Here is a 22764-nt window from a genome sequence, read left to right on the forward strand (position 1 = left end):
TCTCCTTCACTGTTTAAATTAATTCTGACAACAAACTATGAGATACCCCTCACTTTATAGGAGAGCCTGATAACAGGTGAATAATTTGCCCAACGGCCCATTGCTAGCAAACATTAAAGTAGAACTCAAACCCAAGTCTGACTTCCATAAAGTCCATGCTATAGTTTTTTAGTGTTTGTGACTTCAACCCAAGAAGCATCAGAAAAGGCGTTTTTTAAAAAATATACAATGCAAGAAAAAACTCTCTGCCTTTTTGTATATTAAGAATAACAAGATTTAGCAAATAAAAAAACCTCTAAGTTCACAACAAAAATAATGTATTTCACTTCATTTTTTAAAGAACCTAATTAAATATAGGTCTATATCACTATCCAAACTCTCACTACCTGAATGCAAATATTTAAACAATAACTTACCCAAAATTCAATACTTAATTAGAAACTTGTTACAATGAATCTGAAGATGCATGCCGGCAAAAAATGTGCCCTGCACAAATCTGGGCAGAAGTGACAGAGTGGTCTGCAGTCTTCTCTCAGCTGTTACCCTGATGAGATCACTACTGTTTTCTTTTGTTTTTAGAGTGCTGTGTATTACTGCACTCATCATCTTCGCACTCCCCTCTACCCCTCCCCTGCTCCCCAGGATTAGCACTTCATTGGTCCCAGATTTTGCTTCTGCCAGGTGGCTGAGGATACAATCAAACCAGACAATTTAGAGACTTTTAGTATCTATAACAACTATTTCACTGTTTATTTACATTACAGAATATGGTTTTTGCAAATTAAAAAGTAATACCTGACATAGAACAGTATTATTGTCTATTACATAAGAACATACCAATGAGCTCAATAAATGTTGTTTTTTTCTTAATTAGATAACTGATGTTTTAAATACCCTGCTGAAATCCTTGTGTCATTGTTATACAGCTCTTTAAGAATGTTTTGGGAAATTGATGTAGGATTTTGCATGGGATGGTTGTATTGTTTTTTGTCACTTAAAATAACAGAACACAGTTTCCTGCTACCCAAATATTTGTTATCCAACATGTTTTCAGGAATGGATTAGATTTGAACAAGGGAGTTCTGTAAAATAAACAACTATTAGAATAAACAACCTGAAAAACTTTTCCACATCATCCTGTTTAAGAATGACTATTACAATTTATGTGGAATCTGGGTATTTCCAGCTTGCATTAAAAGTCCTCCATTATTTCCATCTTCAGCGTTCTCTCAGTAATCACTAAAACAACCTCACTTAGAGTAGTCACCTTAGTCTGCCAGCTACACACACATTATGTCTTCTACTCAAAACGTCCTCATTCACTACTCTCCATCAATCTGTTCTCCAATATTTCCTTTAAAAGCTAGCTTAATATAATTGTATTCCTTCATTCAATAATTCTTTTAATCTACCACGTGTTAGGGATTTAAATTCAGTAACACATAATCCCTCAAGAATGGCATGGTTTGGCAGACAATTATAGAATGATAAATGCCATGATTGAGGTATGCATAAATCACTAAGAGTTGAATCTCACAGAAGGAATGGGAGTCAGCCATATGAAGAGAAAGGGAGCAACCCAGGAGAAAGAACAGTTTATGCAGAGGGAGAGGGGTAGGGGATGCGGATGAAGAATGGTAAATTCAAGAATCTAAAGGTAGTTCAATACAACTAAAGTCCAGGATGCATATAGAAAAATTGTGATGTGTGCAGTTGGAGAAGTAGTTAAGGGTCAGATTATAACAGCTTTGTATGTCATGATAAGAAATATTAAGACCCATATCACTCAGTATATCCCTGTATTTCACATACACTCTATTTTTAACCTTCATAGATTTATATCATTCATTCATTCATTCAGCAAATGTTAGAGGGAATACCATGTATTTTCTCTAATTGTTTCCTCTACGTGATTTGTGTCTCCAATTAGGAAGCAAATAAAAACCAGGCTTTTTTTTTTTTCAACTTCTGAAGTCCTAAGACAACTAGCGTAAGGCAACTAGTGTAACTAGTATTGTAACACAATACTCACTTCAATAAATGCTTCTTGAATTAAAATATTAATAACATAATTATCATCAGGTTATTTAAAATCGTTAACCTAGCTTTTATCTTGGCAATAATTCTAAATTAGCAGAAGGTAAATAACACATGCAGATAATTATAATGTCTCTCCTTTAAGAAAAAAAAAAATTCAGTAAATGCTTAGTTCACTGCCTTTCACTTTAGGCACACTCCCTGAAAGAGCAAACAGTCTATATTCACAGGATCCTGTTCTTTACCATCCATCCATTCTTCAATCCACCACCACCCTGCTATCTTCAACCAGTCCAGTCCACCAGAAGCTCTTTGCTAAAGTAACCACTGATCTCAAAATTCTGCAAAGTTCAGTGGACCATTTTCAGTTCTTATCATTATTAACCTACCCAAAGTATATAACACAGGTGGCAACCACTTTCTTAAAATATAATCAACCTCTGGCTCCTGTGAGATCACTCTTCCCTATTCTGTTCCTACCATTTTTAATCCTCCTTGTTCCTTTCTTAGATTCCCCCTTCCTCCATTTATCTATTAAACGCTGTCAATCCCCCTGGTTCAAGCCTCACCCTTTGTGGGTTATATAACTAACCCAATGACTAATTCCTAAATCTCCAGTCCAGATTTTTCTCAACTTTCTAACTGCCTTCAAAACATTTCTACCTACATAACAAATAGATGTGTAAAATAATGTGATTCCTGTACTCATGCACACACGCGTGCACGCACGCACACATACACACACACACACACACACACACAGTGTGGTATGCTTTCTGTATTTTCTCTAACTCTCTACAACACCATTCACACAGTATTCTGAGTGAGAAATCTAGAAGTCATCCTCAACTTCCTTGCCACTCATCCTCCCATATCAAATTAATCACTAGATAAAATCAATGCTAACATCTAGGTATATATTACCCCCTCATTTCACTATCTTAATACAGCCATTCACTATGTGAATCACTATGCATCACCTCGACTTCTCCCTCCCTCCCCTTCCCCATATCCCATCCATTTGACTCACAGCTTACTGTCCTATTTTTCTGAAATTACAAAACTGTTCATGAATCATCTGTTTAAAATATTTACTAGCTCATCATCACCTATAGATAAAAATTAAAACTGCTTTTCTCGAAACTTCAAGGCTTTGCACATCCTCTTTGCCTATAATTTCTACTCCATTTGACAAATACCTACTCATCCCTCAAAACACAACTCAAACATATTTTGGGATTCTTTTCTGACTTGTGTCATCCTCCAAGCAGAATCAATGGCTTTCTCTTCTGAAGTCTCACTGTACCTTATTTGGATATCACTGTATAATTCTTTATATATTTGTATCTTCCATCAATGTGTGAATTCCTTGATTCAGAAAACGTTGTACTATTCCTCATCTTTCTATCCACAGCATGGAGTAGGTGTTCAATCAATACTCATTAAATAAGTATTAGGGGACTTCCCTGGTGGCACAGTGGTTAAGAATCCACCTGCCAATGCAGGGGACACAGGTTCGATCCCTGGTCCAGGAAGATCCCACATGCCACGAGCAACTAAGCCTGTGTGCCACAATTACTAAAGCCTGCCTGCCCTAGAGCCCGCACACCGCAACTACAGAAGCCTGCACACTCTAGGGCCCACGTGCTGCAACTACTGAAGCCTGTGCACCTAGAGCCCGTGCTCCACAACAAGAGAAGCCACCGCAAATGAGAAGCCCGTGCACTGCAACAAAGAGTAGCCCCCGCTCGCCACAACTAGAGAAACCCCGTGCATAGCAACGAAGACCCAACGCAGCCAAAAAAATAAAAATTTTTTAAAAAGTAATGGTAATAACTATAACTTACTGAGTGTTAACAAATGTCAAACACTGTGTTAAGCAGTGTCCGTGTGTGTGTGTATAATCACATTTCATTGAATTCTCACAATGACACTTTGTTATATTTTTATATATATTATTATTCATATTTTAGAGATTTAGAAGGAAAAATACATAGGCTTAGAATGGCAAAGTAACTTGCCCAAGGTCACACAACTAGTATGTAATGGAGCAAAAAACTGCAGCGTGGTTCCAAAGCATGAACTCTTTACCACTAAACTATGAATAAATCTAAGAATGCTTTCTTTATTTTATAGAGTTCTTAAAATTTTACCATGAATGAGTGTGACTTCAGTATATATAAAACTAATAATAGTACAAACTATTATACAATTAAACCTGAACATATCAGATGCTCTTCCAAAGGATACTGAATCACTGTTTAAGCAATAAATAAATGTTTCCAACTTCAACCTCACAGCTTTTTTCTCACAGTTTTGTCCATTTATATTTTAATGATTCAATCTTTTCCTCCAATCTTTCTTGACATCTATATTTTTCTTTTTGAAACCCATAATTTAAAAATTGGAAAAGTTTTTTTAGAAAATAAGAAAAGTGATCACTCAGATTTCTGGATACAGTAACCATAATTCAAACAATTAATTTGTGTTTGGGGGAGAAAAACACATTTAATTGTGCTCAAGTCTTCCTAAATCTTTGTTTATCCTCAAATTTCAGCTCTTTCAAGGTCACCACTACATATTTCTAGCTGCAATAAATTACCAAGTGTCTGTTATAATGCCCACAAATCAGGTAGCTTAATAAATGTTAAAGACTACCAATGAAAAGTGAAAAGGTGAAATTTTCACACCAGAAATATTGGAACAATCCACCCATAAGAGAAAATCCATTAATAATAACGTAATGGCAGGCTTCAAAAAATAATCACAAAAGGCTATATATTATTTCTGCCTCTTACGTCCTTATTATTAATCTTTGTAGCATATTTTTGAAACTACAACTTTCTACTAGAGATCTACTTAATATCTACTCAAGAAGAGTACATTATTTTTTGGTATATTCTAATCTAGAAAAAAACCAAGTTTATAAATTACAACTTTAAAATATAACTTCTAAAATTCTCACAATTTTCATAAATTTACGTAGACAAATGAAGAGAAATGACAACTCTATAACTTAGTTTGCAACCAGAATTTAAATAACATTTTGAAATATATAGTTCCAAGTTATATCAATGTGGTAGACCTTCCAAAGAACTAAAACTTCCCATTTAGGTTTTCTCAGGATAACTACAAGGCAAATTTTCATACCACATAATTTTTAACCATTTGTTTTAATGAATATGGGAAATGAATGAATATTTTCTGTCAATAAAGACCCAAAGTACTGGCGCCACCTAGTGAAATTTTACTCAGTTTTTTTAGCTGATCAGAAGCTATTACAGCAACTTCATACGTTTTTTATTACCAAATCAAAGAACTTCAATAGAAATAAGTTAAATGTTTTGTATATTAATGACATCATTAATGTTAAGGAGAATACTAACAAGAATTTTCATTGCCAAAGGCAAGACATATTCCTGTGGAAAGCATTCACTTTGAATAAAAGTTAATAGTTGTGTTTCTTAACAGAAGTTATCAGTAGAGTAAAATGCCAGAATGCATTCAAGATATATTGAAACAATACTGTGTATAAAACAGAATTGAACAGATTTCAAGGATATGATAAACAAAAAACACAATCATTCATATTACGTTCATATTATTATATATCATATTTTGTTGTACCATCAGAAAATGCTTACATCCAATGACAGAGCACTTACTTGCCTAATTATTTTATTGCTTTAAAACTTATCCTTCAAAGGCAATATTATGAAAGGGAAAACCTAAGCATTCTTTCTCTAAATTAAAATTTTAAAATAAAACTGCTCATTTTTCACATCTGTAATCATTCATTCAAAAAAGATTATTAAACATTATGCATCTCACTCCACTAACTATAGGAATACAAAAGAAAAAAAAAGTAGAATTAAACATTCTTGTCCTCTAAGAATAATGGTTTAATTAGGGACATAAGATAAAAACATTTTTTTAAAAAAAAGACTCCATATACAAGAAATAGTTATTCAGCCCTGAACGAAGATGGCAGAGTAGAAGGATGTGCTCTCACTCCTGCTTGCAAGAACACTAGAATCACAACTAGCTGCTGGACAGTCATCAACAGGAAGACACTGGAACTCACCAAAAAAGATACCCCACATCCAAAGACAAAGGAGAAGCCACAATGAGATGGGAGGAGGGGTGCAATCACAGTAAAATCAAATCCCATAACTGCTGGGTGGGTGACTCACAGACTGGAGAACACTTAGACCACAGAAGTCCACCCACTGGAGTGAAGGTTCTGAGCCCCACGTCAGGCTTCCCAACCTGGGGGTCCGGCAACAGGAGGAGGAATTCCTAGAGAATCAGACTTTGAAGGCTAGTGGGATTTAACTGCAGGACTTCAACAGGACTGGGGGAAACAGAGACTCCACTCTTGGAGGGCACACACAAAGTAGTGTGCACATCGGGACCCAGGGGAAAGAGCAGTGACCCCAGAGGAGACTGAACCAGAACTACCTGCTAGTGTTGGAGGGTCTCCTGCAGAGGTGGGGGGGTGGGGTCGGGGGCTGTGGCTCACCAAGGGACAAGGACACTGCCAGCAGAAGTTCTGGGAAGTACTCCTTGGTGAGAGCCCTCCCAGAGTCTGCCATTAGCCCCATCAAAGAGCCCAGGTAGGCTCCAGTGTTGGGTTGCCTCAGGCCAAACAACCAACAGGGAGGGTACCCAGCCCCACCCATCAGCAGTCAAACGGATTAGAGTTTTACTGAGCTCTGCCCACCAGAGCAACAGTCAGCTCTACCCACCACCAGTCCCTCCTATCAGGAAACTTGCACAAGCCTCTTAGATAGCCTCATCCACCAGAGGGCAAACAGCAGAAGCAAGAAGAACTACAATCCTGCAGCCTGTGGAACGAAAACCACATTCACAGAAAGATAGACAAGATGAAAAGGCAGAGGGCTATGTACCAGATGAAGGAACAAGATAAAACCCCAGAAAAACAACTAAATGAAGTGGAGATAGGCAACCTTCCAGAAAAAGAATTCAGAATAATGATAGTGAAGATGATCCAGGACCTCGGAAAAAGAATGGAGGCAAAGATCGAGAAGATGCAAGAAATGTTTAACAAAGACCTAGAAGAATTAAAGAACAAACAGAGATGAACACTAAAATAACTGAAATGAAAAATACACTAGAAGCAATCAATAGCAGAATAACTAAGGCAGAAGAACGGATAAGTGACCTGGAAGACAGAATGGTGAAATTCACTGCTGCGGAACAGACTAAAGAAAAAAGAATGAAAAGAAATGAAGACAGCCTAAGGGACCTCTGGGAAAACATTAAACGCAACAACATTTGCATTATGGGGTCCCAGAAGGAAAAGAGAGAGAGAAAGGACCAGAGAAAATATTTGAAGAGATTATAGTCAAAAACTTCCCTAACATGGGAAAGGAAATAGCCACCCAAGTCCAGCAAGCGCAGAGAGTCCCATACAGGATAAACCCAAGGAGAAACACGCCGAGACACATAGTAATCAAATTGACAAAAATTAAAGAAAAACAAAAATTATTGAAAGCAGCAAGGGAAAAACGACAAATAACATACAAGGGAACTCCCATAAGGTTAACAGCTGATTTCTCACCAGAAACTCTACAAGCCAGAAGGGAGTGGCATGACATATTTAAAGTGATGAAAGGGAAGAACCTACAACCAAGATTATTCTACCCGGAAAGAATCTCATTCAGATTTGACTGAGAAATCAAAAGCTTTACAGACAAGCAAAAGCTAAGAGAATTCAGCATCACCAAACCAGCTCTACAACAAATGCTAAAGGAACTTCTCTAAGTGGGAAACACAAGAGAAGAAAAGGACCTAAAAACACAAACTCAAAACAATTAAGAAAATGGTCATAGGAACATACATATCGATAATTACCTTAAACATGAATGGATTAAATGCTCCAACCAGAAGACACAGGCTTGCTGAATGGATACAAAAACAAGACCCATATATATGCTGTCTACAAGAGACCCACTTCAGACCTAGGGACACACACAGACTGAAAGTGAGGGGATTGAAAAAGATATTCCATGCAAATGGAACTCAAAAGAAAGCTGGAGTAGCAATACTCATATCAGATAAAATAGACTTTAAAATAAAGAATGTTACAAGACACAAGGAGCAACACTATATAATGACCAAGGGATCAATCCATGAAAAACATATAACAATTATAAATATATATGCACCCAACATAGGAGCACCTCAATACATAAGGCAACTGCTAACAGCTATAAAAGAGGAAATCGACAGTAACACAATAATAGTGGGGGACTTTAACACCTCACTTACACCAATGGACAGATCATCCAAATAGAAAATTAATACGGAAACACAAGCTTTAAATGACACAAGAGACCAGATAGATTTAATTGATATTTATAGGACATTCCATCCAAAAACAGCAGATTACACTTTCTTCTCAAGTGCGCATGGAACATTCTCCAGGATAGATCACATCTTGGGTCACAAATCAAGCCTCAGTAAATTTAAGAAAATTGAAATCATATCAAGCATCTTTTCTGACCACAACGCTATGAGATTAGAAATCAATTACAGGGAAAAAAACGTAAAAAAGACAAACACATGGAGGCTAAACAATACGTTACTAAATAACCAAGAGATCACTGAAGAAATCAAACAGGAAATAAAAAAATACCTAGAGACAAATGACAATGAAAACACGATGATCCAAAACCTATGGGATGCAGCAAAAGCAGTTCTAAGAGGGAAGTTTATAGCAATACAAGCCTACTTCAAGAAAGAAGAAAAACCTCAAATAAACAATCTAACCTTGCACCTAAAGGAACTAGAGAACGAAGAACAAACAAAACCCAAAGTTAGTAGAAGGAAAGAAATCATAAAGATCAGAGCAGAAATGAATGAAATAGAAACAAGAAAACAATAGCAAAGAACAATAAAACTAAAAGCTGGTTCTTTGAGAAGATAGAAAAAAATCATAAACCATTAGCCAGACTCATCAAGGAAAAGAGGGAGAGGACTCAAATCAATAAAATTAGAAATGAAAAAGGAGAAGTCATAACAGACACTGCAGAAATACAAAGCATCCTAAGAGACTACTTCAAGCAACTCTATGCCAATAAAATGGACAAATTCTTAGAAAGGTATAACCTTCCAAGACTGAACCAGGAAGACATAGAAAACATGAACAGACCAATCACAAGTAATAAAATTAAAACTGTGATTAAAAATCTTCCAAGAAACAAAAGTCCAGGACCAGATGGCTTCACAGGTGAATTCTATCAAACATTTAGAGAAGAGCTAACACCCATCCTTCTCAAATTCTTCCAAAAAACTGCAGAGGAAGGAACACTCTCAAACTCATTCTATGAGGCCACCATCACTCTGATACCAAAACCAGACAAAGATACTACAGAAAAAAGAAAATTACAGACCAACATCACTGATGAATATAGATGCAAAAATCCTCAACAAAATACTAGCCAACAGAATCCAACAATACATTAAAAGGATCATACCCCATGATCAAGTGGGATTATCCCAGGGATGCAAGGATTCTTCAGTATATGCAAATCAATCAATGTGATACACCATATTAACAAATTGAAGAATAAAAACCATATGATCATCTCAATAGATGCAGAAAAAGCTTTTGACAAAATTCAACACCCATTTATGATAAAATCTCTCCAGAAAGTGGGCACAGAGGGAATCTACCTCAACATAATAAAGGCCACATATGACAAACCCACAGCAAACATCATTCTCAATGGTGAAAAACTGAAAGCATTTCCTCTAAGATCTGAAACAGGACAATGATGTCCACTTTCACCACTATTATTCAACATAGTTTTGGAAGTCCTAGCCATGGCAATCAGAGAAGAAAAAGAAATAAAAGGAATACAAATTGGAAAAGAAGAAGTAAAACTGTCACTGTTTGCAGATGACATGATACCATACATAGAGAATCCTAAAGATGCCACCAGAAAACTACTAGAACTAATCAATGAATTTGGTAAAGTTGCAGGATACAAAATTAATGCACAGAAATCTCTTGCATTCCTATACACTAATGATTTAAAATCTGAAAGAGAAATTAAGGAAACACTCCCATTTGCCATTGCAACAAAAAGAATAAAATACCTAGGAACAAACCTACCTAGAGAGACAAAAGACCTGTATGCAGAAAACTATAAGACACTGAAGAAAGAAATTAAAGATGATACCAACAGATGGAGAGATATACCATGGTTTTGGATTGGAAGAATCAATATTGTGAAAATGACTATACTACCCAAAGCAATCTACAGATTCAATGCAATCCCTATCAAATTACCAATGGCATTTTTTACAGAACTAGAACAAAAAATCTTAAAATTTGTATGGAGACACAAAAGACCCCAAATAGCCAAAGCAGTCTTGAGGGAAAAAAACAGAGCTGGAGGAATCAGACTCCCTGACTTCAGACCATACTACAAAGCTACAGTAATCAACACAATGTGGTACTGGCACAAAAACAGAAATATAGATCAATGGAACCGGATAGAAAGCTCGGAGATAAACCCACGCACCTATGGTCAACTAATCTATGACAAAGGAGGCAAGGATATACAATGGAGAAAAGACTCTCTTGAATAAGTGGTGCTGGGAAAACTGGACAGCTACATGTAAAAGAATGAAATTAGAACACTCCCTAACACCATAAACAAAAATAAACTCAAAATAGATTAGAGACCTAAATGTAAGACCAGGCACTATAAAACTCTTAGAGGAAAACATAGGCAAAACACTCTTTGACATAAATCTCAGCAAGATCTTTTTTGATCCACCTCCTAGAGTAATGGAAATAAAAACAAAAATAAACAAATGGGACCTAATGAAACTCAAAAGCATTTGCAAAGCAACGGAAACTACAAACAAGACGAAAAGACAACCCGCAGAATGGGAGAAAATATTTGCAAGCAAATCAACGGACAAAGGATTAATCTGCAAAATATATATGCAGCTCAATGTTAAAAACACAAACAACTCAGTCCAAAAATGGGCAGAAGTCCTAAATAGACATTTCTCCAAAGAAGACATACAGATGGCCAAGAAGCACATGAAAAGCTGCTCAATATCATTAATTATTAGAGAAATGCAAATCAAAACTACAATGAGGTATCACCTCACACCACTTAAAATGGGCATCATCAGAAAGTCTACAAACAGCAAATGCTGGAGAGGGTGTGGAGAAAAGGGAACCCTCTTGCACTGTTGGTGGGAATGTAAATTGATACAGCCACTATGGAGAACAGTATGAAAGTTACTTAAAAATCTAAAAATAGAATTACCATATGACCCGGCAATCCCACTACTGGGCATATACCCAGAGAAAACCATAATTCAAAAAGACACATGCACCCCAATGTTCATTGCAGCACTATTTACAATAGCCAGATCATGGATGCAACCTAAATGCCCATCAACAGACGAATGGATAAAGAAGATGTGCTACCTATATACAATGGAATATTACTCAACCATAAAAAGGAACGAAATTGGTTTATTTGTAGAGACATGGGTGAATCTAGAGACTGTCATACAGAGTGAAGTAAGGCAGAAAGAGAAAAACAAATATCGTATATTAACTCATGTATGTGGAACCTAGAAAAATGGTACAGATGAACAGGTTTGCAGGGCAGAAACTGAGACACAGATGTAGACAACAAACATATGGACACCAAGGGGGGAAAGCAGCGGGGGGGGGGGGGGCGCGGTGATTTATTGGGAGATTGGGATTGGCATGTATACACTAATATGTATAAAATGTACAACTAATAAGCACATGCTATATAAAAAAATAAATACAATTCAAAAATTAAAAAAAAAAAATTTATAAACCTCTAGCCAGGCAAACTAAGAAACAAGAGAGAGGATACAAATTACTGATATCAGAAATGAAGGAGGGGACATCACTACAGTTCCCATATACATTAAAAGAATAAAGGAATACTATGAACAATTCTATGCCCATAAATTTGATAACCTAGATGAAAAGGACCAATTTCTTAAAAGACTCAATCTCCCAAATTCTCATGAGAAGAAACAGATGATCTGAATAAGCCTATGCTTATTAAAAATATCAAGTCAATAATTCATAACCTTCCAAAACAAAAAGCACCAGACCCAGATGGATTCACTGGTGAATTCTACCACACATTTGAGGGAAAAAATTATACCAATCTCTACAATGTCTTTCAGAAGATATAAGCAGATGGAATACTTCCTAACTCATTTTATGAGGCCAGCATTACCTTAATACTAAAACCAGACAAACACATTACAAGAAAACCATAAACCAGTATCTCTCATGATTCTAAATTAACACTTTTTATCTTGTTTGAGATTTATAATTGTTATTCTATGAAACAATTGCATTATATTACTCTGTTATTGTATCTTTTTCTAATAGTTCTATAAGCAATATTTTTCCTTGCTGATTAATATTCAGGGGAAGACCGAGAAAATTCTTATTGAAATACTCACTGATTTCTCAACTGAGAGTCATTTATCCTTACTCTAAATGATCCATTTTGAAATGTTTATCCTATAATCTTCAAGTTTTTAAGTTTAAATATACTAGAGGAAAAAAATCCAAGGTTTTTGTGCCTACAAGTTCCAAATAATTAAACTGAAACATAGCTACAAAAAATATTTAATGGCATTTAGATTTTTATATTAATAAATATACACTACCTAGAACAATGAAGATAAAAATCTTACTATGTACTAACCAGACTTCACCAAGAATATTATTCTTAGTTCTCAAAATCATATTTTAAGGAGAGAAAGATTCAAAAACTAATGAAGATCCCTAGATAACGTCAAAGGAAAATAAGTTATCCTGAAGCTAAATACTGAGAATAGTCGAAGATATTTAGAACATTTATCCTTACTAGAAAAGATTTAAAGGGAGATTTAAAAGAAGTCATAGGAAAAGGGAGAATAAATAGACAACAAGCAGGTAAATTTAGGTCAGTTTAAGAAGGAAATTGCAAGAAACAGAGTATTCCACTACTGAAACAAGAAACCTCAGGGGTATTGAGTTCTTTATCACAGGAGGTGTTCAAGCAGAGATAGCGATCAACTTGAAGGAAATTTTAAACACAGTTCCTCAGTTCCTTCCACAAAATTCACTGAGTGACAACTACCTACGAGTAACAGTATAAGAGTACTCTGTGTGATAATAAGATTCAATGACCTTAAAATCTAGGAAGTAGATGAAATAGTTACTTTTCAACTTACCTTTTTTTCCTCCTGCAATATTATTACTTCATAAAGTCGTGGGAGATTTGAGCAATGATTTTGCTGTTGATCTTTCTTGATGTTAATATTTTCATAATGCAGTGCCTTTTTCCTTTAGAAAATTCAGAAAAAAATTATTCTCAATTTCAAATATATAAATGTCTATATAAGTTAAGAGAATATTTTTACACCAACATTTCCTGCTTAAAAAGTATTCAATAAGATATCTGGGTGTGTTAGGCCAATATATCCTAAACTCTGTCAGATCTATTCATTTTTATTGGTTAGATCTGCGTTTTCCAATTCAGAGCATTAAAATATACCTATTCTAATAATGATTCCAAAAAGAAAACAAAATGTGGGATTTATGTCATGAGTTTAAATAAAAAGCTACCAAAGAAAGTTTCCCGTGTAGTTTATTCACCATAAAAGGTCTTTAAAGTTTCAAATCACTTGGTATTTCAACTATTAACTAAAATAAGGGGAAAATAGTCAATGCTATTTATATCATAAAACAATCAGGAAAAGGGCATAAAGAAAGATCTTTGAAAATGAAAGGGAAGCTTATTTTCATTGAAATTTACATAAGTAAGAATAATAAACCAAGTAAGCATGAGTAACAGCCCAAGCTCTGGAGTCAGACAGCCTGATATGAATCCTAACATTGCTACCTACTAGCTATGTGACCTTACACAAATCACCCACCCTCTCTAAACTTCAGATCTGATTCTTCATCTGTGATTGGAAATAGTATTAACCAATTCTCAAGGTTGTAATGATTAGAGTGGATAATATGTGAAGTGTTTACTGCCATACAAAACCCATAGTAAGTATACAATAACTGTTAGCTATTATTAAGAATTATATTTAAATAGGTTATTTTTTTCTAATTCTTAAAAAGAATTAGAAAAAAAAAGTCATTAAACACTTCCAGTGAACTATACTGAACATAAGAAGATTTAAAAAAAGATAATATAAAAACATAAAAACAAATGTTTAAGTTACATAATTGCCATTTTTTTTGTTTGTTTAGACATTACTATGATTTAAACATGCATATAACATCTCAGTTCACTGTCAAATGCTGACTTCATTGATTTTTTTGCACAAAATTCAACAAATGAACTTATTTTCAAAACCTCAAATAGTTTTATGGATAAAAAATTTATATTTGGGATATCAAAAGGGTCACATATCATTTAGGTCTGTGTTTTCCCAAAAAGAAACCTACGAGCTCATCTTTCCATTCGAAATACCCAAGTATTTCCATTTTTATACCATATCAAATCCACAATAATTATGACTCAATCAATAAACAAAAAGTAGAAAAAAACAAAAAAAGTAGAAAATATCAACTACCAGAAGGAACCAAGACAAGTCCAAAAAAAAGATACAGTGAAGTCAGCAAAACCAAAGAGCAAATTACGGAAATGATGAAATATCTGATGCAGTTAGGAATGCAATCTATATGCATATATTCCTACTAGCAAAAGTGAAAATACAAACAGAAGAAAAGAAGAAACAAGGGAAATAACAAAGATCAAAGAGAAAGTAACATTTAAAAAAGAGGAGGAGAGGGAATTCCCTGGTGGGTCCAGTGGTTAGGACTCCATGCTTTCACCGGCATGGGTCCGGGTTCAACCCCTGGTGGGGGAACTAAGATCCCGCAAGCCGTGCGGTGTGACCAAAAAAATAAAAAATAAAAAATGAAGTCAGGCAGACACTTATTAAAAAAAAAAAATAGGAGGAGAATGGGAGTGGGACAGGGTTGGAGAAGTAAAAAGGACTGTCAGGAAAAAACTATCAAGCAAAATCAGAGCAATAGAATTAGACAGAATGCTGGTCTGAGGTACTTAGTTAGATGTGTAGTGCAATGGATGGAAAACAATCATCACAGAACCACGTACCCTAAAAAGGGTTAATTTTGCTTAATGTTAATTAAACCCCAATAAAACTGACAGGCAGGCAGACAGATAGGAAAGCAAACCAGCCAAACTGGAAGAAGAAAAAGATAAGAGTAAAATACTAACAAAAGCATTATCTCAAGGGGATGAGTAGAGTTAGAGCATTTGACAGACTTTGTTTTATTTGGAATGACAAAGATTAAATTTAGATCCCATTAAGCTGTATATACATGTTAAACTTCTAGTGTAACTACTAAAAAAATTAAAATACATGGCATATCTCCCATATTAGGAGAGTGAAAAAATGAAAAGGACAATAGAATAGGGTATAAATTCCCAAAAACAAGGGCCATGTTTTATTCTTTTTATTCTTAGTTACTAAGTTTAGTACTAAGACATAACAAGAATTCAATGTTTGTTCAATGAATGAATAGTAGTAGGGGAGTTTAAGTAAGAGCCTAAGCTACGTCCACTGCTGGTATACAGATGTGTCTGAATCTGTCCAGCAAATTAATTGGATAGGTAATCACTGTGGGACTTCCTGCTAGAAAACTCATCCAATGAGAGAGAAAGGATCAGGCAGATAAACTGGAACCTGTTAAAAATTAAATCATGAAAAGCAGCGATAGATTCTGAGAACAACATGATATCTGTTACTCAGTTTTGCCTTCCATGGACTCATGTCTAAGACCTTACTGTAAGAGTAGGAGAAAATAAAGACAGAAAGAATTATTTTACAAGAAATTTATTTCCTAGTTAGACTTCATAAATATTACCTTCAACCTAATGTTATGGCTCTGACTTATACTGAGAATGCCTTCTAAATCCATCATGTAGTCAAAAGAATGGACACCAGACCCAGGAACAAGGTGCAGAATCCTGGGTCACCTTCTTTTATATTTTCTCTGATCTTTTCTCTATCTTGTAATTAAAGACAGTATATTTTAGTACTTAGATACATGGGCTGTATAACCGAAAAGGCCTCAGTCAATGTCAAGCTCTGCCACTTAATAGCTACATAATATTAAATACATTATTTATTCTCTCTGACCCTTTCATTTTTCACTGATAAAATAGGCATAACAATAGTTAACTACACAGACACTTGTGAAGATAAATGAACTAATACATGTAAAACAGGTAGCACAGGATCTGGCAGACAGAAAAGCAATAGTTTTCATATAGGTTACTCTAAAATATCATATTTCTTGAAGTTTTTCATACTGATTTTTCCTTTCATAACAGCATAACCTAGTTTAAATTATTAGAATATTTATAGTCAAAAACTACAGTAAAGATATACTATTTTTTTACTTACTGGGTTATATCATACTGTCCAGGACCAGGCCCTGACTTTATAGGTAACTCTAGTCTTCCCAAAGAGTTGCCAAAATGTATCCCCTTGTATTTCAAAGTTACATTGGAAAAATCCTCACACACACACACAAAAAAAGTGAAGATGAGAGACAATTTAAATAAATCATGAAACAATGTTTAACTTTACTTAAGTCTAAAGCTAGGGTAGCCTTAGTCAAGGAGTTCCCACTGGTAAATGCTAGACTCTTCCTTGATACATCTCAAGAGTATCACTCTGTGCCCCATCCCACTCCTAAGTCAACCAGGATTCCCAGAAAAGAGCCTCTAGTTTAGCATATCCTCAACCAATATGAACAACTTTGCTCTTGGCAGTACACTCAACAATTTAAAATCTTAAGGGCAATGAAAATTAGCTCCTCATCATTTAAAAAGGGGAGGAAGGGCAGAATTGCACGATTTAGGGAATGGGAAAGCCTAAAAAAAATGACTTAATTAAATAGAAATTAATTTTAAGAAATTAAAATTCAAACATCACCAACAGATACTAGATAACTTCTAATTACCTGGTAAGTGCAGAAGATATTCATGTAAAGTTTTCATAGAGTAACAAATATATAACAAAAATTAAACACTACCCCCAAATCATTTCATAGTTAATGTTTGAGGTCAGGATCAGTAGTTTAATGCCAAAGAAGTCATTTGTGACAAGAGAAATCAACAATCATCTTCCTTCACAGTCATACAGTAAGCATGACTCACTGAAGAGTTCACTTTAGAGAAGTTAAAACATCTGCTTTCATTAGAAACTAATAAAAGAATAAAGAATGAAACACAAACAGTAGCCTCTCATAGGAATTCTTGTGTTGACCTAATACATTCTAAATTGAGCAATCATTTAAGAAATTTATAAAATCTTACTTTTTTAACTGATAGTAAAAGGTAACTCTAGTCTATTTCACTTACTTTTAATTCATATTTGTAAAAATATAGCTTTAAAATAGGCATGGATTATTAAACCAATTAATATATACATTGAGTAAAATCCCAGTAACATAAACTGATAGTTTAACTGCATAAAACAGTATGTCAGTTGTTCCAGGTGACCATTCCTATTCTTGAATAGTGGAACCAATCTCTCTCAATTACCATTATAAACAATATTAATGAAATAAATAGCAATTAAATGATTAGAAAGCATAATTCCAGTTCAGATTGGTGAATCAAACCCACATCTGCCCCCCTCTCCCACCAGAATCTCAGAAGAAGCGTATAAAATAGATGTAAATTATTAGTACTAGAAATTAAGAGAGGGTATCATTCACATTCCACTTCAAGGAATTTCTGGAAAATATAGCACAGCAGAGACTAGAACCAGAAAAAGACCTCACTGCACGTGAAAAGAACCTCAGCTGAACCCTATTAACATCCCCAGAAGGACAGAAACTAGAGGTAAGGACGGACTCGTGGGTAGTGAGTAGGGAGCAATTCTCAAAACTACTAATAACCTTAGAGATTTATTTGCACCAGTGCCATTACACGAAGTGATGAAAGAATGCTAAAACCCACTCCAGTCTTGCCATGGATGGTTGGAAATAAATTGGAAGCACTGCCACTGTCTCCTAACAAGGACAGACTTCCTAGTTAGAGAGGCACCACTCCAGAAAGCTTTGGGGTGGCACAACAAAATCCAAAAATAAGCTGGTACAGCACTAAAATTCCCTACTATGTGAAAACATCTTTTACTTCCTAGAACTTAACACTAACAGCTAGCCCTCAAATATTATAAAATACAAACACAATAAAACTAAACTTTCCCTTTTATACCACCTGACCTTAAAGAATTAAACAGGGGCCAACACAATCTCTGACAGAACTTTGATGTTTGCATGAAGTGAAATGGGACCTTTGTTGATTCTTTTATCATAGATGGCAAGCTCAAAGAGAAATTGAATTACAGTTTTTCTAAAGGTTTCTCCTGCTTCAATTTTAGTAAATCTCGTTTGTTCCTTGCTTGGGTGATGGAAGATGTTGGAGTTGAGGGTACAGAAATAGGGAGTTACTAGCTATGTCCAAATAAGATTCAGACATATTTTGGAATGTCTAGTGAATAGAGCAAATCAACCAGAAGGTGAACGCAAAAACTATTCCTATGGGAAGCAGCTAATCATGGTAACCCACACCCAGTTAGAAAAATCTTACTGTCAAAAGAGTGGCAATGCTGGGGCTTCCCTGGTGGCGCAGTGGTTGAGAATCTGCCTGCTAATGCAGGGGACACGGGTTCGAGCCCTGGTCTGGGAAGATCTCACATGCCGCGGAGCAACTAGGCCCGTGAGCCACAACTACTGAGCCTGTGCGTCTGGAGCCTGTGCTCCGCAACAAGAGAGGCCATGATAGTGAGAGGCCCGCGCACTGCGATGAAGAGGGACCCCCACTTGCCGCAAGTAGAGAAAGCCCTTGTCCAGAAACGAAGACCCAACACAGCCATAAATAAATAAGTAAGTAAGTAAGTAAGTAAATAAATGAGTGGCAGTGCTAACTACTGAGTATTTTCTGTTGACTGAATTTGCCTAACAGACAATCCCCCACTGGATTTATGCCTGTATTCTGTAGAGTGCAAAAGGGCTATGATAAAAATCTAAAAGACATTTCATTAAAACACTGGTAAAAATCAAGGCTACTTTTAGACCATTCTATCTAATAGAGTATAAAACAAAGAGAGAAGAGCATTATCCCCCCAGCTTCACCTCAGCTCATCGTGCAGCTTTCGCTCTGATGGAGTATATGGGTGGAAATGCCCAGCAGAGAGCACCATCTGGCAAGAGACTGAACTGCCTGGGGGAACAGAAGCTGTCTCAGTGGAAACAGACTTATTCAGAAGCATGCTTGAGACAGCCCTTCTAGAAGCCCCTGTGAAGGGGAACTTTGCAGAAGGCTGGAGGTCTACCACATCAACAGGAGGAGACTACATACATATATTTTAGTTACTAACATAATTGTGACTCTCTGTAGTACCCACAATCCAATAAAGCCTGGGAAAACTTGTTACATAAATAAAAAGCATTAATCCTTATTCCCACCAGGAATATTTCCAGCACTGTTAAGTGGTCTTAATGTGCTTAGCTTATTGATATGCAGATTCCTTCTAATGAACTACAACACAAAGAGCAGAGAGGTATTTCCCCTCTTCACTAATCAGCTTTAACACACTATGAAGCTATAACACTATAAAGCACCAAATCAAAGTAAGACACTGATATTATTATTATTGTTGTTACTGTTATAAATAGGTTGTCTAGTTGACACATGATCCCCAAGCCCAGACCCTTGTCAGTCCTAGGAGGAACAGAGCTATGAATAAAAACTGAAAGGGCTATCCTACCAATCTCTCTAATGCATAGGGTATACACTGCTTTAGCACTTCTGAGTGTAACACAAAAGGAAATAAGGCAGTCAGATCATCCAAAGGCTTTGGGTCTGGGGGTGCAGAGACAAACACCATAACAACTAGCAGAACAGCACAGAAAAACAGCACAGACTGACATGTCCAGCTGAGCAGCAGATGGTAGTAGAGGAGTCCTGGAAGAAACCATGGCATCCACTAGAGTAGATGAAAAGCAGCCCATTCCTCTGGGTCAATGGCAACTCTGAAGATTGCTGCACCCCACAGAGCTTCAGGAAAGGAAAGAATGATCAGCCATGCAACATTGTTTTGCTAAGATAAGTGTTCTAGACCATCTTTCAAATGAAATTACTTAATAGAGGCATGGATTTTAAAAGTACATACACAGTTTTGATGGCAGAAAGAGAAAATTTTTTCACTCGTACTTTATTTTTACTTAGAAATGAAACAAAGTTTCATAATTGTGAAGATTTTAGGCACAGTAAGTAGTGAAATAAATGTAGAACCCTCTTCTTATATAATAAATATAGCTATGTTAGATATGCCAGATATTTTCTATATTTCAGGCAGGAGCATATCTAATATATTGATTTACTATAGTCTATAGATTTGTAAAAATAAAATCAGTATTTGAAAACAGAGCATTTTGACAAATCATCTTTAACATTATATTTTTATACCCTAAAAAGTATAAGTTACAGTTTTATAGTAATTCTTCTACACAGCATTTCAGGAGAAATCATGTCCAAGTAGAATTATGTCTAAGAAGCTTTCCTGAGGTTAATTATTGTGATTTTGCAGGTCAACTGTTTAACAATTCTTAAGGTAATGCAGCACGCTGAAATTCATTTCATTTAAACCATGTGAACTACTTAACTCACTAACCTCTACAGTTCTCAGGTAAATGTTCAATTGGAAATTTAATTTAAAAGACTTTTTAAAATACAGATAGAAAATAAAGAACAAATTGATGTACTCAACTCTAAATCACACTCTCCTTATGTCAAGAAATGTTGACAACAGATGTAGAGAACAAACGTATGGACACCAAGGGGGGAAAGCAGGGTCAGCTGGGGTGGTGGTGGTGGGATGAACTGGGAGATTGGGATTGACATATATACACCAATATGTATAAAATAGATAACTAATAAGAACCTGCTGTGTAAAATTCAAAAAATGAAAATAAATTAAAAGGATGTGATATTAAAAACAAACAAACAAACAAGAAGTGTTGACAATACCATCTTCAAGGTCATCGTCAGCTTGGAAAATCATTAGCAAATAAAATATGACTTAATTGAAGCAAACTCAGCACGGAGCTGCATTATTTTAAGTGAATGATGTAATAGAACTTGAAGAATTGCTAACTGCCACTTTCACTGACAGTGAAATCAATGAAGAAGGGGCTATGCAACTTTCTTCTCATGTCTTTTCCATAATTAAGTGTGGAAATAGAATTTGTGAAGAATTAAAAGTCCCAAAGTGCGGCAGTTCAAAACACTAATGGACTGCATTCCAGTGCGGCAGCACACAGGTAGTTCCCAGCATGTTATCATTAGCAAATATGGCAGTGTCATAATTCCAACTGCAAACTCTGCTTGTGAAATGCACCTCTGAAAAGCAGACTTCTAATGGTTACCTGGGCTCTTCTTTTGAAAAAGAGAGAGAGAGAAGCTAAATTTTCTAATTCAAAATGTTATACAAAATAATTTATATAGAGAATTTCTCTTTACAGATTAAATATAGCTAAAAATTAACATTTGTTGGCTAGTCTTATACAACTTGTAATTTCAGAGTTGCTTCTATATTTAAGCTATATAACATACCTTCAGCAGATGTTATTTCAACAGTTCAGGGAATAATCACAATAATTACCTATCTGTTGGATTATTTTCTCAATTTTCTATTAATGTTCACATCTGGAAACTGAGCCCACGTATAGTATTATCTCAAAAAGCAGCTAAAGAGATACATAGAATTATCAGAAATTTGGATAATACTTGAATTAACATTACTACAGTATCAATTTTGTAATAGTCCGTGAGGCACCTGTGTTTTTTTTTCCCCTGCAGGAAAAAACAACAAAATTAAGCCTTCAGCTACTGACCTTTGCAACCCCACTTCTAGTTTTTCTCTCAAATTCAAGATGGAGATTTCAGAAAATATCACAATTCAATTCAAATTAAGCTTTGTTGAATCTTCTTGAATATTAATGACTGTCTTTATATGTAAATCTATGTTTTTACAAACATGTTTTCTTAAATTTGATCTAGATTTTTATTCTAATGAATACAAGTTGGATGGAATCAGTAATTACTAAAATAGGTCATCAAATTGGACCTATTAAAATTGTAGAATAAATTTTCTTATTGTTATTTATCTCTTCTATGAATAGTAATGTAGCCAAAAAGAAATCAAATTTTATATGTTAAAGTAATGTTTATTCATATATGAAAAATGTTTTGCACATCTAGGGAAGCTTGGAGGCATTATTCTAGCCTTTTAATGGATGATACATTATTCTGAAACAAAGAAATAGCATATACAAAAAACATAATTTTAAAGCAAGAATAACATTTTGAGATTTAAGTTAAGAGTAACAGAGAACTGTTTAAGCTGAGACCAAGGATCAATGACTACTGTGAAAAAGAAATACTAGTTCCAATATATTAAACCAAAGTTTTTCCAGGATATTTTAGATAAGAAAACTTAGCACAAAGAGCTTAAGTAACTTGGCCAAAGACAAATAACTAGTAAGTAGCGAAGCCAAGAAATAAACACAAGCAGTCCAGTTCCATTACACTACCTTTCATAATTGTCCTTTACCTTGGACAG

The 22764-nt window shown here is 35.2% G+C and overlaps 1 protein-coding gene across 1 annotated transcript in view; it reads right to left on the reverse strand.

Moving 5' to 3' along the window:
- The window catches only part of STPG2 (sperm tail PG-rich repeat containing 2), a 351046-nt gene that overhangs the window by 301067 nt on the left and 27215 nt on the right, over positions 1–22764 (reverse strand). The window contains exons 4-5 of the mRNA XM_007184172.2: positions 16531–16643; positions 13309–13420 (exon numbers count right to left, since the gene is read on the reverse strand). Coding sequence (XP_007184234.2) covers positions 13309–13420; positions 16531–16643 — 225 coding nt within the window. The remainder of the gene's footprint in view (positions 1–13308; positions 13421–16530; positions 16644–22764) is intronic.

The sequence above is a fragment of the Balaenoptera acutorostrata genome, chromosome 5 (genome assembly GCF_949987535.1).
Source record: "Balaenoptera acutorostrata chromosome 5, mBalAcu1.1, whole genome shotgun sequence".
Classification (NCBI taxonomy): Eukaryota; Metazoa; Chordata; class Mammalia; order Artiodactyla; family Balaenopteridae; genus Balaenoptera; species Balaenoptera acutorostrata.